Here is an 18928-nt window from a genome sequence, read left to right as displayed (position 1 = left end):
AGACAATCTGCAGTGCATTTATAAATATTGAGCTTACTCCATTCGGCCTCGTTACTTTCTCTTTACTTTTGTGGATAAGGAAACTGTGTTGTACGCACTCAACTGACGACATCCATTAGCCTACATATTTAATTTTGTTTGTTAAGCACAAGACTTGTTTTAAAACTATTTTTAAATTCAGTTCTAATTTCCAGAAAATAAATAAATGAACAATAATAACAAAGTGAGGTCAAAAAACTTAGTTTATATACAAACACACGTCCTATTCTTATGCCCCATATGCTGATGCATATATGTCAAATCAAATCAGGCCTTTATTTGTCATATATACTTTCGTATAGTGAAATTGAATATTATGAATATTATTATTATTTATATTTATGTAGACAATAATAATCTTAGTAACATTTTAATCCTTTAATTATTTTCATATGCAAAGACATTTGTGTATTGCTGTACATCCTGTGTGTATTAAGCATGTGTAAGCGTTTGGACCATATAGGCACATAACTAACTGCTCTGCGGAGGACTTTAGATCAGTTTTTAGCTGGTCAATTGCGTGGTCTATTTCAGTTCCTTAAAATAACAATGCACAAACAATGTGTCTTAACATCTCCTTTATAGACCAGCATGCCTATCAGTCTACAAAGTGGCGCAAATGGATTTGCTATTTAAACAACGTGGCATAAAACGTGAAAATTACTGTTTTGCTAGTCGAAAAAAAGAAACAAATCACTCCAAACACATCTTGTGCCTTATTGCGCCGGGTGCCCAAAGAGTTTTTTGTGAACTTTATATAAAGACGTTGGATATATATAATTTTTTTCATAAAACATGCCTCTGAATAACTATTTTGATGTTATTGAAGTCACTTAATACACGAGCCTAACATTTTAAAGTGTTTGTATTTAATACATTTATTATTGGGTCTTATTTTGTTTTTATAATAACAAAAAATGTATATACACTTTTGTTCAAATGTTGTGATTCGTTATGTTTTAAATGTTTTTAAAATAAGTCCTGTATGCATAATGGATATTATAACAATTAAATACACTATAAGAAATATTTAATTTTTTTGAATTTTTATTATTCATTTTACCAGTCCATTCATTTATTTAGTGTTATATATATACTATATACTACTCTTCCTATTTCAAACTTCCTTTTTATTTCTAACCTTTGCTTGTTTCATTTTTTTAAATTACTGTATTTGATATCTAATTATTAGATTTTTTTAAAAAGTATGTTTTTTATTTAAAAATTAAATACTAATTTTAACAATTTATAAAAAATATATATGACTTTTATTTTAAAAATCTATTTTTAGTCAGCCGCCGCATACAGCTTCCGCTCTTTAGTCGTGCTCGGCTTCCTCCTCCATCTCTCTGCAGCATCATCTTCCGGCATATCACACCGCTATATTCAGTTTTTTTATCAGCTACATCAGACCCGCCATCCAGCATTTCCTCCACTGCACATTGCCGGTTGCCAGTTCTTCTCTGAGGATGAAAGGAGCTAAATTAGCGGTGGTTTTGAGCCTGTTTTTGGCGCTCGTCCTCCTTACTGGGGCAGCGCGGAGCAGGAAAGACTCGAGCACCCAGAACAGCTTCAGGAGGGCGGCCAGCGGCTTCTACCAGACCCTCAGCAATGTCTTCGGGGAGGAGAACATCAGGGCCCTCTACAAGGTCTGTCTATGCTCTCGTGGAGCCTTTAAATTGTTGTTTTGTTTGCAGGTGCATTATTTGGGGCCTGCAGAGATCACCAGCTGTCAGCTGTGGCTGTGTCCTAAAACCTAGTGAGCTGACTATGTAGAGAGCATGCCGTATTCGAGCAGTGTTGTTTATGTAGGTCACTAGGTTCTAGAAAGTGTCTGCCATAAAGTGTCTGGTGCACTTGCAGATGAGCCACTACTTCAGATTTGTTGGTTTTTCGATAATGCTTTACCATAGCTGCTTTAATCAATCAGTCATTGAATTTTATTCTATTGTATTGTGTAAGGGAATGAGTCAATTTTCGAGATTAAATCATGTCCAATAAAACACGATTAATGTAATTTGAATAGATTATTTGTTAATTAGTTATTGGATATATATATATATATATATATATATATATATATATATATATATATATATATATATATATATATATATATATATATATATATTAATTGGATACTGTACAAATGAAGGGTTCCACATGGTTTATTCTTCTTGTTTCAACACAAATCGATGTTAATTTAACAAATTTAAGTGAATTAAATGTAAAACAATTAAGTTGTCCCCCCATAAAAACTGAAGAATTGTTGTTTTAGCAGATTTTAAATAAGTTGTTTGAACAAGCAGCCTAAATAATGTTGTTTAAATAACTTGAATGTATAATTGACATAAAATGTTTTATTTTATTTTTGTGGTATATTTTTAATGTTCTTTCATTTTTTTTTTTTTTTTTAGCTTTAATCAGTCAGTGAGTTTTATTTTATTGTATTATATAAGTGAATAAGTCAATATTAAGTAATGTCCAATAAAACATATGATAAATGTCATTTAAACAGAGTGTTTGTTAATTAGTTATTGGGAATGCATAATTTGTTTTATCAATTAAATTAGATACTTTAAAAAAGGCAGGATTCCACACAGATCATTCATGTTAGCTCAACACAAATTAAGTTAATTTAAAAAATTAAAGTGGATTGAACGTAAAGCAATTAGGTGGTCTCAAAAAAATCTCAAGAACTGTGTTGTTTTAGCTCATTTTAAATAAGTTTAAATAAGCAGCAAATATTTGAAGCAAATATTTATATGCATATTTTTTGTGTGTATTTATGCAGCATGCATGTATAATTGATGTACAATTGCCATACAATTTTATGGGTTTTTGTTAAATATTTGAATGTATCTTAGTTATCTTTTGGCATTGGTGTGTTATAATGTTTGTTTATTGTCATTAATCAAATGTGTTTAGAATTCTAAGCATATTTTTCAGCTTTTCCTTGGGCAAGCGTGGCATAGTTGAAAGTTATGTTAGTAGTATTCATAAAACTATTTTTCATTTTGTTTAGGAAAAGCTTATTTGAAAAAAAAAAAATTACCGCTATTTTTTGCAATTGAACGCTTCAATGCTCTTTGTTAAAACAGGATTTCTAAAAACCACTAAAAAGCTCAATTTTTATTCATTTCCATAAATCGTGTTTTTACACTATAATGCAGAACAAAAAATAATTGATTTCTTAAAATTACTAAAATGTTCAATGTATTTACAGATATGGCAGCATGAGGCATACTTGAAAGGGATTGTCTTTGTGTATTGCCAACAAACAATTACTATAAATGTGTAATAATGGTATAATGGGTATACAGGGTGTCCTTCAGTTATACATTTTTTTTCTGATAAATATGAGAAATTTATGTTGGTCAAAAAGGAGAAGACCTGGTGTTGTACATCAAAAGCTAATTATTTTCACGGAGAGATAATTAGATATTTACTAGTGAAATAATTTTAATATAAAGATATATATATATATATATATATATATATATATATATATATATATATATATATATATATATATATATATATATATATAGATAAAATGCATGCATATTCATGTAAAACAACATTGGTAATTGTGCTAAGTTATTATTCTTTAAATATTTAAAAACCTGTATTTCATTGTTTTGCAGTTCTTCTCAAAAACTACCGAGAGGTTTGTTCATGGAGTCGATTCATTATTGGACACTTTGTGGAAACTGTGGGTGGATCTGCTGGACGTTATGGGCATTGACTGTAAGTCAGCACCAGAATTGCTTTGTTTATTGTATATGAATTTAGCTCTGTCTTTCACCTGGCATTAATGTGTTTTCAGTGATCAGATCACAAATGGTCAGCCGAAATGCGTTACTCTTTACACCTATGATTAACATGCATCAAATGCATTTTTAAGATTACTACTTGGATTTCATTGTGATCATTTACCTATAATTTTATAATGCTACATTACATTCATGAGAGCACTCAGTACTATTCAAGAGTACTATTGAATGAACAAATCATGTTTTGGAACAACATCTCATAACAATCAGATTTTAGGTCTGAATAGAGAGAGTAGATGATTTTTTGTGACTGTTGGTAGACGCTGTTTACATTTATTACATTGTGTTTTACACTATACACAATGCTGCGATACACATTACAATGTACCTTTTTTATGTTAAAAGGAGTTTTTGTCCTAACCATCTGTGACAGCGACATACTAAATTTCTATTTACAAACGTTTTCTATTTCTGCGATGTCACAGCTGGACAACAACATAAAATACTATAACAATAGTCGTCTCGGTAACTGATTATGTGCTGTATTCTTTGAATTTGAATATCATTTTGCTTGACATGTATTGTCATATTGAAAATGGCAGCAGATAGTTGAAAATAAAATCTCAGATCTTCAAAATAAAATAACAAATATATAGTTTGCAGGTGGAGAAAAGTCCTTACCTCAGGTGGAGGAGTTTAAGTATCTCAGGGTTTTGTTCACAAGTGAGGGAAGGATGGAACGAGAGATTGACAGGCAGATTGGTGCAGTGGCAGTCGTTGTACAGGTCCGTTGTGGTGAAGAAGGAGCTGAGCCGAAAGGCAAAGCACTCGATTTACCGATCAATCTACGTTCCTACTTTCACCTATGGTCATGAGCTTTGGATAATGACTGAAAGGACAAGATCTCGGATACAAGCGGCCGAAATGAATTTCCTTTGAAGGGTGGCAGGGCGCACTCTTATGGATAGGGTGAGGAGCTCTGACTCCCAGGAGGAGCTCGGAGTAGAGTCGCTGCTCCTCCACATCGAGAAAGGTCAGCTGAGGTGGCTTGGGCATCTGTTTCAGTTGCCTCCTGGACGCCTACCTAGGGAGGTGTTCCAGGCATGTCCCACCGGGACGCGGCCTCGGGGAAGACCCAGAACACGCTGGAGGGACTATGTCTCTCGGCTGGCCTGGGAACGCCTCGGGATCCCCCCGAAAGAGCTGGAGGAAGAGTCCGGGGATAGGGAAGTCTGGAGTTCTCTCCTAAGACTGCTGCCTCCGCGACCCGGCCCCGGAAAAGCGGCAGAATATGAATGAATGAATGATATATAGTTTGAACGTTAGAACTGTTAAATAGGGCTAGTTTGACTGAAATATCATATACCTGTATGTATATTTTCCTGTTTGCGTATGATTGCACTTGTCATTCTCTCTTCAATTTCCATCTGTTTTTCATTTTTGCTTCTCAGCCTCTAACCTGACGCAATACTTCAGCCCATCATCCGTGTCCAGCTCTCCCGCTCGGGCTCTTCTTCTAGTGGCAGCCCTCCTGGTGGCCTACTGGTTCCTTTCCCTGTTCCTGAGCGGCTTCTTTTACATCCTCCACGCAGTGTTCGGCCGATTCTTCTGGCTGGCCCGCGTCACCCTTTTCGCCCTCTCCTGCCTGTACATTCTGCAGAAATTCGAGGGCGATCCGGAAAAGGCAGTGCTGCCGCTGTGCTTCATCATGGCCGTGTATTTCATGACGGGGCCGGTCGGAGCGTACTGGAGGAAAGGAGGAGGATCTGGAACTCTGGAGGAGAAGATCGACCAGCTCGACACCCAGATCCGCCTCCTCAACATCCGCCTGAGCAGAGTGATTGAAACCCTAGAGCGCTCCAGCGACCAATGAAGAGATCTTCACCAAAGGCTCAGAGCTGGGGTTTGTGGCTTGAGTTGAGAAGAAACAAACAAAAAAATGTTGTTTTTGTTATTTCTTTCCACCGAATTTTTCTCAGGATGTCCCCCCTGACGAGAATCGTACGTGACGTGTGGAAATTTGATTCTTTCTCCATTAGAGGATTGATTTTATTCGCCCTGTTGTCGTAGAGTGTATTGCTAGTGTCCACTTCTACTGTAGCCGCCCATTTCTTTTTAATTTTGAGTAAATATCAGGACTTTTTTGTATACATGTGTGTAAGCGTGTGTGTGAGTATGTCCATTGCTCAGTGTTATTCTCTTTTCCATAAGCTTTATATGAAGAGTTTTTTTTAAAGCGTGTGTTATTTATCAGTCGTAAAGGCAATGTCATTGAGAGTCAATCCAGAAACACTCAAAGTGTGAAGAATAGTCATTATCACTGCATGTTTTTTTTTTTTCTCTCTCTCCCTTGTCTCCTCTTGAGGTCAGCAGAGTTCAGAAACGATCAGCACTATCAGGGATGAAGATGTATGTGGAAATCGCTTTCAGAAAGCAGCTAGTCATCAAAATTGAGATCAGTGTTCCTGGCAGCAAGCTAACAGTGCTGCAATGTACACCGGTGTCTCTGTCCAGCGTCATCTGAGAGAGAGATTCTTGTGTGCTTCAGATAAGTACCTACAGGGTAAAACCTGGTCATGCACTTTGTTCTCAGCTTGAGATCATTCTATGTACCATTATAAAGAGGGATTGATTGAATAGCACCAATCCCACTACCTATTAGTGCTGCTTGGTAAACTCATTTTTATTTAAAGACAGTGGCGTTTTCTCTGCTTTAAATGCCTGCTAACTGTTCTAACCTGTGTCCCATCTTATCTGCTGAATTTTATTCACTTTCCCTACTTCCTGCACTTTTAATTTGCTTTAAGAGTATAAGGAAGGTTTACTCACAAATGAAATTTGCCATCATTTGCTTCCCGTCCATTTGTTTAACCTATTTGAGTTTTTTTTTAACACAAAAGAAGATATTTTGAGGAATGCTGGTTGATGGCAGGGTGGTGCAGTGGTTATCACTGTTCGCTGGTTCGAGCCTTAGCTGGGTCAGTTGGTATTTCTGTGTGGAGTTTGCATGTTCTCCCCGTGTTCATGTGGGTTTCCTCCGGGTGCTCCGGTTTCCCCCACAGTCCAAAGACATGCGGTACTGGTAAATCGGGTAAGCTTAATTGTCCGTAGTGTATGTTTGTGAATGAGAGTGTATGGGTGTTTCCCAGTGATGGGTTGCAGCTGGAAGGGCATCCGCTGTGCAAAACATAGGCTTGATAAGTTGGCGGTTCAATCCTTTGTGACAACCCCTGATAAACAAAGGGACCATGCCGAAAAGAAAATGAATGAATGGTTGATGGCACCCAATGACCTCCATCGTAATTTTCTTTTCCACTGCCATGGAAGTCAATGGGTGTCATCAGCCAGCATTCTTCAAAATATCTTCTTTCCTGTTCAACAGAAGAAAGAAACTCAAATAGGTTTTGAAAATATTAAACAGAAGAAGGAAACACTCGTACAGCTTTAAAACCATTGTGAGGGAAATTAAAAGATGAGACAGTTTTCATTTTTTGGGGGACCTATCTTGTAAATCCATTTTTAAATGTTTTTTTTTTTTATTATTATCAAGCATTCTTAGTAGCTAAAACTAGTCTGCATGTTTTTAAAGATATTTAAAACATTATTGTGTGATTCATAGAAATATTACATATTGCTGCAATTTTTGATTTTTTTTATACATTTTTACATTTTGAAAGAAATCTGAATGGCCAGCGTTCATTTATTTTCATGAAACGTTTATTTTCATTCCATAATATGCCATAAATTGAGTTTTGTTGTTGCTGTTGCATGATTATACCACTATTTCAAAAAAGTATGCTACTGTCCAAAAGTTGTAAGGTTGATAAATATTTTGAAAATAATTTTTCTTCACAGAAGTTAATACTTGGCAAGGTTGCGATTTAAAAAAAAAAAAAAAAAAAAAAAAAAATCTTTTGAGTTGTGTTTTGTGTTTTCATCAGAGAAAACAAGAAATTGATCACCTCAACTTTTTTTTTTACATTGATAATAATAAGAAATGATTCTAAAAAATCGTGTTACACTTAAGATTTATGAAAAGAAATTGTTGTTCTTTTAAGGAATCAATTGCAATTTGATATACGTTAAATCAGAATCAATTTTGTCAGCTGTGGTGGTTGGTGCGTCGACACATGCACTCCGGTGCTCATGGCGACCCAAGTTCGATTCCGCCATGCGGTCCTGTGCCGATCCTTCCCCTCTCTCTGCTCCCCATGCTTTCCTGTCAATGCTCTCTACTGTCCTGTCAAATAAAGGTGAAAACACCGAAAAAATAATTATAAAAAAAAAATAGAATCAATTTGACAATATTACAGTTTTTACTGTATTTATATCCAATAAATGTACCTAAAAATAATCTTTTCTACCCCAAACATTTAAACAGTACTGTATTTTTTTTATAGGGAGGAATTTGTTGTTTTGTTTAGTATCATATTTTCAATATGGTTTTCTAATCTATGTGTAATAATGATAATTCATTCCTGCCACTAAATCATTATTATATTATACTCAGTCATTTTTATATTAAGTTTGTCTCCTGTTTTACTAAAAGAAAATGTGGTAGTCAAAGTCAAAGCGAGAGTTTTGTGGCTTGTAGTTCTCTTTTTAGCACTGATGCCATCTATACTTTTTGTAAACATTGACAAAATTCACTTTTTAATAGAAACGTGTGCAGATTTACAGTCTATTTCATCTGCCAAAAATATCAAACAGTCCCTCAACCTGACTGTACTGCGACTCAAGTCACCTGGAAAGCTTTCTCATGCACTAATATCAAGAAGGCCCCGTTGATTTATTTATTTTTTTTGACTAAATGAATGAGTGAAAAACATTAGCTGGTCAATAAATCATGCAGTTTTAAGCACCAGCTTTTTTTCAGAAATCTAATTTAACACTCATGTATTTGCAAAGTACCAGCATATTGTACACTGGAGACAACTATGAAGAAGTACACGTGTCCGAATTGCCATGTGTGTTTTCTTATCTGTAATGAATGAGAAGCTGCAGTACGGTGGAAAATATGAGCGATTTATTTGTTCGCTGTAATATCTAAAGTACAAGTGAATGTGAGTTTGCTTAAGAAATGTGTAACCGTATTTCCATATTCATAGTCTTATTATTAGGTTCCAGCACCATGTCAGGTCCTAAATTTAATTGTGAAATGGCATGTATTGTTTGGTTAATAGATCAGATGTTACTTTCAGCGTAAGGGAGATGTACTAACTCAGTAAATGCTCAGTTCTCTCTCATTGAACTCATGTTGACTGCGCCAGTGCCAATTATTGTGTGTCGAGGATTATGTCTATGAATGATTTGTATTAGGAAGCACTGAATCTTTGTGAAGTCTAGACCTGGTGTTTTTATTTGCGTAGTAAATGCCTAGATTTCCATATCAGGTTTACTTTTGTACTGTATAAATTTCATCAGGATCATTCATTTGTGTTGCTTGCTGTGGTATTGTTTGCTGTCTGTATCATATTATTGTGCTTATCATGCTTGTTCATCGGAAGATGAAATGGTGGTCCAGAAAGAATTTAATAAACGTAATATACAATTTGAGCAACATGTCTTGGATTTATATATTTATTTTTAAAACTATCAACGTGACCTGCATATAATGGCACTTTTCTTCTTTTTTTATTTGCTCAAACAGTAATTTAAGATTTTTTTTTTTTGGTAGTTTTTTTTTAAAGTTGCTTCATAAAATAATTTGGACATAGGAGGTTTAGCGTGATGCAATAGATACTTGTTTGAACATTGCTTCATTTGTCCGTTCATATTACCTCAGATAAACTCTCTGAAACTCAGCGTCTAAATGGGTTAAATTAAATCATTATATCTGCGGGGAAAAAAAAAAAACTTGTAGTAGAGCGACTTGTTGATAACCTCGAGATGAAAGCCTGTCATGTTGTGAAATGCTGATCTTGGCATTTGATTTTGTTCTTGTGCAGTTTAACATTGAGTTTGTGGTTCGGGGGAAAATCTATTTCATTTTTTTTTGTACTGTCATAGGCACTCACCAAATAGTTATTTGCTTTGTTTTGCTTGCTGAATCCCTTGTATCCTTGAGACGGCTGCTCTCTTAAAAGGGTTTACATAACGCTTAATGATCAAGGACTACCATGCTTTTAAGAAACCCATACTTGGCTTGCGTGTAATGTTGTGCATTGTTGTTTTTTTATTGGTCATTTGTCAGAGGCAAGTTTGCTTTTATGAAAGCACATTTTTATGATAATTAAGGATTCTGTCTTTTGCATTTGTCTTGGATGGATGGACAGATAGATAGATTCATACAGGGGTTGGACAATGAAACTGAAACATTAGCCAATTTAGTTTTGGAAGCTTCATGGCTATGTTTGACCAGCCTGATGGCCAGTCTTCATTGATTGCACATTCCACCCGTAAGATAATAGTGTGAAGGTCTAAGGCAGTGGTGTCCAAACTCAGTCCTGGAGGGCCGGTGTCCAGGAGAGTTTAGCTCCAACCCTAATCAAACACAGCTGATCCAGCTAATTAAGCTTTTACTAGATATACTAGAAACTTCCTGGCAGGTGTGTTAAAGCAAGTTATTGCTAAACTCAGCAGGACACCGGCCCTCCAGGACCGAATTTGGACACCCCTGGTCGAAGGAGTAATAGCACAGTTTTGCTTAAAATATTGAAATGCACACAACATTATGGATGACGTATTGCTGTGTATACAGTAGTCCTTGCTGGCACATCTGTTACAAAGACAGAAGGTCTTTGTGATGTATCAAGAGCCACGGTATGTAGAGTGATGTCAGCATAACACCAAGAGGGACAAACCACATCCAGCAGGAGTAACTGTGGATGCATGAGGAGGCTGTCTGAAAACTGTTAGTCGAGAGCGCCATGGGGTGAATATACATGGCTAGATGTATTGTTCTCTGGTGAGTTCACCTTCACTGTTTTTTTTTTTTAACATCTGGGAGAGTTACGGTGTGGAGAAGCCGCAAAGAAGTGTATTACCCAGACTGTTGGATGCCTAGTGTGAAGCATGGGGGTGGATCAGTGATGGTTTGGGCTGCAATATCATGGCATCCCCTAGGCACAAAACTTGTGCTAGATGGAGCATCACTGCTAAGGACTACCTAACTAATCTGAAGGACCATGTGCATTCAATGGTTCAAACATTATATCCTAAAGCCAGTCCTGTGTATCAGGATGATTATGTTCCAATACACACAGCAAGATTAGTGACAGAGTGGTTTGATGAACATGAAAATGACCTTGAACATCGTCCATGGCCTTCACAATTACCAAATATTATTGAGCCACCTTGTGGTGTTTTGGAGGAGCCAGGAGTGAGAACTGTGTCCTACACCAGCATCATGGAGTGACCTGGCCACTATTCTGCAAAAATGGCTTAAAATCTTTCTGTCCACTGTGCAGGACCTGTATCTGTCATTCCCAAGATGAATTGATGGTGTGTTGACCGCAAAAGGAGGCCCTACACCATAATAATGACTTATTGTGGACTAACTCTAGGTCTTTCAGTTACATTGTCTAACCCAGGGTGGGCAAACTCCGTCCTGGAGGGCCGGTGTCCTGCACAGTTTAGCTCCAACCCTAATCAAACACACCTGCTTATAGATTTCTTGTGATCTTCAAGACACTCATCAGCATGTTCAGGTGTGTTTGACTAGTGTTGGAACAAAACTCTGCAGGGACACCGGCCCTCGAGGATCAAGTTTGCCCATCCCTGGTCTAACCGGATGGATGGATGTGTACTGTTTATTATAGATTTTCATCTGAGCACATTTGATTGCAAATGCCATTAAAATGTGTTCTTGAAGAAAAAAATGAATAATTGTATATGCAGTCAAACAAAAGGAGAGTAGTCTCAAGATGATGGCCATTCTTGCCAATGCAGGGCGAGATGGATATGCATTTGTATGTATCCAACACTAAAGTTAAAACGTAGACTACACTATTATGAAAGAGTCTGTAAGATAAATAAAAAGTTGATCGGTTGCAGATCCAGTTGTGTATATTAAATGGATTCACAAGAATCTGTTTGTCTTTGATAAGTAATAACTAAAGAGATTAAAAAATCAACTGGCCAACAATATTTGGCATCACCACGCTAACTTTTTTTCTTTTTGTGCTAAACGTAAATCAGCTAAATTTGCATTGCAATACATTCGTGGTGCAACTCTTATTTCCCAAATGTTAAATAAATATTGATGAAATTGGCCTTGGCACTGGGTGTTGCTGACTCTGCAAAAATGCCCAGCAGCTCGCCTCTTATATACAATCCAATACCTTCCTCTGGCACTAAAAACAAACAACCAACTTTGTAAAATCTAAATGTATGGAAAATATAGCACAGAGCCACCTTTGAGGCGTAATCCTGTTTTCCCCCTTTATATCATGTTGCGGGCCGCAGTCTGTGATTGGGCACACCTCTACATGATCCCCTCTTCTATTGGCTGAAAGCCCCAGTGGGCCGAACTGGAGAAGCTGCAGTGTGACTTCTGATTGGCTGAGTTTTCCGTCTGTCCATGTCGCTTTCTCTCGTGCTGCGGTCTCGGCTGATGTGAGACCAGCTTCAGCAGCCAATGGAATAAAAGACATGCTAATTGCGGGACGGTCAGATATTCCTCCGCCAAAGCCTGACAGTTACTCTTTATCAAGGATCCTTTAAATGTCTAGTTATCAATGTTTTTTGTAAAGTAGGCATTATGTAAGTTGGATGTTGCTTTTATATTGTTATAAAATACCATCAAAATTCGAAACTAGGTATTTCATAACTTTGAATAAATAGTTAAGTTCAACTAACGCTATACTTCACTTCTTTTTCTGACCCTTGGTAGTTGACATTATAAATCAAGGTATGTGAGCAAATCATTGTTATTGAAGTGACTCTTTACAATCAAACACCTAAATAATTTTACAAGAACCTTTTAAATGAAACTGAATCGTGAATCTTTCCAAGCGGTTCTCGAGTTCATATTCATTCGATAACACGACAAATAATAATGCAAGCAAACAAACAAACAAACACACAAAATACAGAACTAAGTTAATTGAATATGTGTATAATGTGTGTTTGTATTATATATATATATATATATATTTATTTATTTTTATTTTTTTTAAGTGTTATACAATTTTGAATTGTTATTGTACGTTTTTTTTTTTGCATACAATACACTTGTGTCCTGAAGTTTTATTTTTCAGATTAAAAGGGACTATTTTTACATGACTTAAAGTCAAAAGAATAACAGAATGCAGCATCAAAATATGTATTAACTGTCATTTTAGATATTTTTTACTAAAAAAAAACGCTTCTTAGAAATAAATTGATCGAATGAACCGATCGGCAGGAGAGTCGAACATCCTCAATATAATCTGACAGATGAATCAGACAGACCTTCCGCCAGGGTACGTGCAAGTCAGTAATTGCAAATGCTAGTTCATTAATCACAAATATATATAAAAATAATAGAAAATAAATTAAAAAAATGAAAAAAATCTGAATCATCCATAGATTTTTGTGTAGAAACCGAAGCACTACATTAGTCGCGGAATAACACATGGAGGTTGTCAGGACGCAGTGCGGTTGCGCGGTAGGCGGGGCTTCCGCTGCTGCTGGTTGATTATGTTCGGCTGACGCTCGGAAGTGACCCATGTGTCTGACCTGCACCAATACACGATCACCGGATCGGCCCGTCCAACTCGCGTAGTGCGATTCTTTGAGTCTTCATAGCTTATTCACGATACGTTGGCGCGTGTCATCCGATCATGTCTAAAGACACGGAGGCCAAGAGCGAGGAGATTATGGAGTCGAAGGTGCTCTGGTACCCGGACTCCAAGCGAAACACACAGACGGACCTATTCCGAGCTCTGGTTAACCGGGAATTCGGCTTGAACCTGGGTGAGTAGAGAGTCAGCCTGGGCTTAGTTGAATGCAGACTAACTACACACCCCTTATTCTCCAGTAAAACAAAGCATAGTACTATGGTTTGGTCTTAATCGCATTACTAGCTCATCCTAGGCTTGTCATGTTATGTCATGGTCACATTTAAGCAAAAACAGAGCTCTTTATTTTTTGCCCACTATATTTGATCCAGGATCCATTTTATATGTTTCATCTAGAAATAGATGCCTGACCACGTATTTCCAGTTATTCATGCATGCCAGTCTGCTAAATCTCAATGCTTGCATTAGACATAAGAAGTTGCAAAACCAGAATTTCAGATCAGACCTAGAATTTACACTGACAGCATGATTTATTTCCTTATGTCACTCTCATCTCTGTTCCTGTTATACAATTATATTTTGTCTCACAAATTTGTACATTTTTCCTAATAGTAAATGGTATATCCTTGTGTTGCTGATGTTTATGCTTTTAATAAATACAACAGTTAGTCTTATAGTTTAGTCTTATAGTTTTTTCCAGTTACTGTTCATTCAGTTCATATACTTATTTATGATTTACTGCCGCTTTATTAAAATGCTATCAGCAACTATTCACTTTAAGCTGGCATGTATTTCAATTGTTGCTTCTACCTCTTCTAGTGTTGTCAGTATTATATAATTAAATAAATGAAAAATGTAACTTCAAAAAGATATTATACACGCCATCAATGCACAGTATCTCATGATGGTGATTGTGCTCGAGTGAGGTAAAATAATAGTAGGAAATCTGAAATTGATGCGAGTAAGTATTTGTAAAATATACATATTTAAATCTGTTTAAAAGCCATAATGATTGATTACATATCTGAGTATTGAAATGTCATATTTAATGTATGTGATTATATGTTAAATTCATAAGGTCTTACTCATGTACACATAAGGTCTGAATATGATTAAATACCCTACATGCAGCGAGTTCTTATCGACTATGATTAGAAGTATGGGCTGAACAATATATTGTTTAATCATCGATATCGCAATGTGTGCATTTGCAATAGGAAAATCGCAGGATTAGATTATTTAATTAAGATTAAAAGATAAAGATACTATTATATCATATTATTTATATAATGATGACCATGTTTTTTATGTTTGATTGTTAAATTTCTGTTCATGAATACCGTTAGATGGCCCATAAAACCATAAAGCACTGTTTATTTATTTAATTTTGCTTGTGAATTTATTATGATTTATGCACTGCATAGACAAAGACTTAATCATCTCAGTCGATCTAAATGAATGAATCTTTCCAAGTAGAGCTATTCAAATCGTTTGGTGAAATTATATTTATACCACGATATATATTGCAGCAAAATGAAATATTGTAATGTTTGATTTTTCCAATATCGTGCAGCCCTAATTAGATGCAAAAGAATTTGAAATTGCCCTATAACACCTTACAGCCAGTGATTTACAGTTAGCTAGATATTTGTTTGTATATGTAAATATAAGTTGTCCATTTCCTTTTAATAGCAAAATAATAGTAGTGAGAAAATAGCAGTTAGGAAAGAATCTGGTCACAGCAATATAGCTGTTTACTTTTGACAGGTAATTAAAACTATTTTTTTAATTTGATTTTTAAATTATATTTGTGACTATATATTTTATACTTTATACATGTAAGAATTATATATATATATATATATATATATATATATATATATATATATATATATATATATATATATATATATATATATATATATATATATACTGTTGTATAAACACAATATCACACCCATTGCAAAGCCATAAGGCTATATATATATATATATATATATATATATATATATATATATATATAGCCTTATCGCTCTGCAATGAGTGTGATATTGTGTTTATACAACAGTTTGACGACATAATCATGCGTATAAAAAAGAAAATCAAACATTCAGAGTCTTAAAATCCTTTTATACTAGGATCTACTTTCTTCCGCCATTCATTCATATCTGCAGCTGACGTCAGAACAGCAGAAACCATTGCTCAATCACCAACATCCTACCAATAACCTAGGCTACCAGTCAATCAGATTCGAGAACCAGACAGATCTTGTATATATATATATACATATATATATATATATATATATACATATATATATATATATATATATATATATATATATATATATATATATATATATATATATATATATATATATATATATTATTATTATTTATTATAATTTTTTTTACAATTATTATTATTACTATCATTTTATTTTGTAATAACTCATTGGGATAAGCCACAACCTCTTGACATTAGCAATGATCACAGTTCTGATTTGCAGTGTTAAAATAATGTAATGCATTATGTCTAATGGTGCTTTAAATAAATGTCAATGTCACTAAATGTTGTTATTTTATTGAATTTTTTTTAAGCAAACTATAATGACCTATACCAGTGGTCTGTGGACAGTTATCCTGAGTTCTGGGCACAGGTTTGGAAATTCTGTGGAATCACCTGCTCAAAGATGTATGAGGAAGTAAGTTTCTTTTCACCCCATATTTAGGCCTTCTAAACATATTCAGGTATTTTAAACCATTTGGTGTTTCTGTCGTTTCCTGTTCTGCAGTAAATGGAACTCAGGTTGCCACAAAACACAGCGCATTGCCACAAAATGATGTCATCGTGACTGAATAATTAGTTTGAAATCTGATGATGTGTTTGTCATGTGCTTAGTTATCGGTCTCATTTCTGTGGAGGTATACGTGCAGTAGACGAATGACTAACTAATTAGTCACACATGAATCATTTAAACAATCTGAACTAGTAAACATTTATGAATTTATTGCCATTTAGAACTACTGTCTAAACTACTGCAAGAAGGCTTGTATCACATCTCTATCTAAAAGGGTGTGTTGGGGCTTTTCCGTAGAAGAGAGCTGCAGTGTTACTTGTCATAGGAGTGTCATAAGATAAAATAATAAATTAAGACAATCTATAAATGACTTTTGTCTACCTCCTCGACATCTTTTACTGCATGTCTTCTCTTGATAGTTTGCTGAATGTTTTATTGTAATTATTTATTTTTTGTAATTTTATTTATTAACAGTTTTATTGTGATTATTACTTATGATTTTTTAATTTAATAATCCTCAAAAATCATGATTAATCGCATCCAAGTTCTCCCCATGTTCGTGTGGCTTTGCTCTGCGTGCTCCGGTTTCTCCCACAGTCCGAAAGACACGCGCTATAGGGGAATTAAATAAACTAAATTGGCCGTAGTTTGTGAATGCAGTATGGGTGTTTCCCTGTGTAGGGTTGCAGCTGGAAGGGCATCCACTGTGTAAAACGTATGCTGGATTAGTTGGTGGTTCATTCTGCTGTGAAGACCACTGATTAATAAAGGGACCAAGCCGAAAAAAAAAAAAAAATGAATGAAAGAATCGCATCCAAAACAAAATGTTGTAATTACGTAATGTGTGTGTGTACCAATGACTGTAAAAAATATGGACGACGCGACAGCCCTTTTTCCCATTGAACGCCTTGAGGGCAAAACGCCTGCTTGACGGGCACAAACTGTCGCAAAAGACTGCTGAAATTGGAGCCAGACATGCGCAGAAGGATTGTCTGATGGAGCCAGAGGAGGAGCCGCGAAAATGAGCAGAGTCGAGCTTCCAATCAAACGCTTTATGTAAAATCAACTACGCCCCCCGAACTTCTCAGCATGCGTTTGCTGTCATATCAACACAAATGGATGTAATAACGTTAACAAATATGAGGGTTTTATATATTCAATCGCGCCAGCTCCAGGCCGCAGCGCATAACCTACTCGCGGCGTCGCGGGCTGATTCCGGCTCGCATGCGGCAGCGCCTGCTCGCTCGGCCGCCGCATCTGGCTCGATTGACTCGGGCTGGAATTGGGTAGTGAGTCCAGGCATCCGGAGTAGGTCCAGCAGAGGTAACATTAGTCAGTCTGAGCTCTAAGGGATAAGTCTCCGGCAGGCGAGAATCTAGCCGGAACTGTGTTTTGCTATCTGGGTGGCTAGGCGTGTATCAGCAAACTAATAAAGCCCGAAAAAAGCCCTGAACTTAGCGAATAAACAGTGTTCCACCAGGATCATGTATGTCAGAAACTATAGTTTACTGCTGAACTCATTTTGTCATGGTAAAATAACACAGAAATCGAATAATAACATTTCAGTCTACTTCAGTCTCCTGCCGAAGCTCAGACGGTCTGCTTTGAGAAACTGTCAATCACCGCTGTCAATCACGATGACACGCCCAGCATTAAATTACTGCTAAAAACAAACTGTTTACAAAAATGAGGATCTGCACCTATTTCAGCACAATAACCAGTGCCTTAATCGACCAGAACTATCTTTCGGGACATTTTATTGCAAGTGTAATATTTTTTTTTATTTGGGCTCAAGTCTCCTTCATTAACACGGAGGAGGGGGGCTTTATGACTTGTACTGCAGCCAGCCCCCAGGGGGCGATCTAACGGCCGAAACCTTCACTCAAACGTAGGCTTGCGGCACACTTGGTGTGTACTTACAAAAAGTGCCTCATGCTTGCTTTTGAGTGAAGCTCGAGGCTGTTAGATCACCCCCTGGGGGCTGGCTGCAGTACTTGTCATAAACCCCACCTCCTCCATGTTAACAAATGAGACTTGAGCCTAAATAAAAAAACATATATATATATTTACACTTGCCACAAAATTTCCAGATGGATTTGGTCAGTTGAGCCAGTAATTAAATGCTATAAAAAGAACCGTGTCATCGTGATTGACAGTTGTGATTGACAGCTTTACTAAGTGCACCGTCAGAGCTTTGTGAGGAGATTGAAGTATCAGTGTTTGATTTCTGTGTTATTTTTCCATGATAAAATGAGTTGTCCAGCAGTAAACTTTCTGACCTACATGATCTGGGGGCTGTTTCATAAATGTGGTTTAGAAAAGTGGGGAATAAAGTCAAAAGCCTGACTTCAATCAGCCGAACTAAATGTCCACGCTTAAATTGGTTTCATAACAGCAAGTTGAAGATCATTCGATCTAACTAATCTGAGTTCAGATTAAATAATCTAGATAACTGCTTGTGCAAGTTACTGTCATGAAACTTTAAGGGTCAAGCACAGATGCATCGAATATGTTGTGTACTACCATGGCAACAACGATGAAAGAAAGACCTCTGAAATGAGACACAGCGAGTGAGCAGCATTTGTTTTTGA

At 36.1% G+C, this 18928-nt stretch overlaps 2 protein-coding genes across 6 annotated transcripts in view; both read left to right on the top strand.

Moving 5' to 3' along the window:
* The first annotated feature begins 1401 nt into the window (after window positions 1-1401).
* Window positions 1402-5963, top strand: bri3bp (bri3 binding protein). Its single transcript, NM_001089335.1, is given in 3 exon segments — window positions 1402-1688; window positions 3687-3789; window positions 5267-5963. Coding segments are annotated over 3 exon segments (705 nt in total). The 5' UTR covers window positions 1402-1508; the 3' UTR covers window positions 5689-5963.
* Window positions 5964-13459: 7496 nt separating this feature from the next.
* The window catches only part of aacs (acetoacetyl-CoA synthetase), a 79143-nt gene continuing 73674 nt past the window's right edge, over window positions 13460-18928 (top strand). For all 5 annotated transcript variants that reach the window (XR_015490006.1, XR_015490005.1, XR_015490004.1 and 2 more), the window contains 2 exon segments: window positions 13460-13712; window positions 16138-16241. Coding sequence is in view for 1 of the 5 variants with exons in the window: in NM_201009.2 (NP_957303.2) it covers window positions 13580-13712; window positions 16138-16241 (237 nt within the window). In the remaining 4 variants the exon portion in view is untranslated.

The sequence above is a fragment of the Danio rerio genome, chromosome 5 (assembly GCF_052040795.2).
Source record: "Danio rerio strain M-AB ecotype USA chromosome 5, GRCz13ab, whole genome shotgun sequence".
Taxonomy (NCBI): Eukaryota; Metazoa; Chordata; class Actinopteri; order Cypriniformes; family Danionidae; genus Danio; species Danio rerio.
The sequence above is the reverse complement of the archived record's forward strand: the minus strand, read 5'-3'. Positions and strand labels throughout refer to the sequence as shown.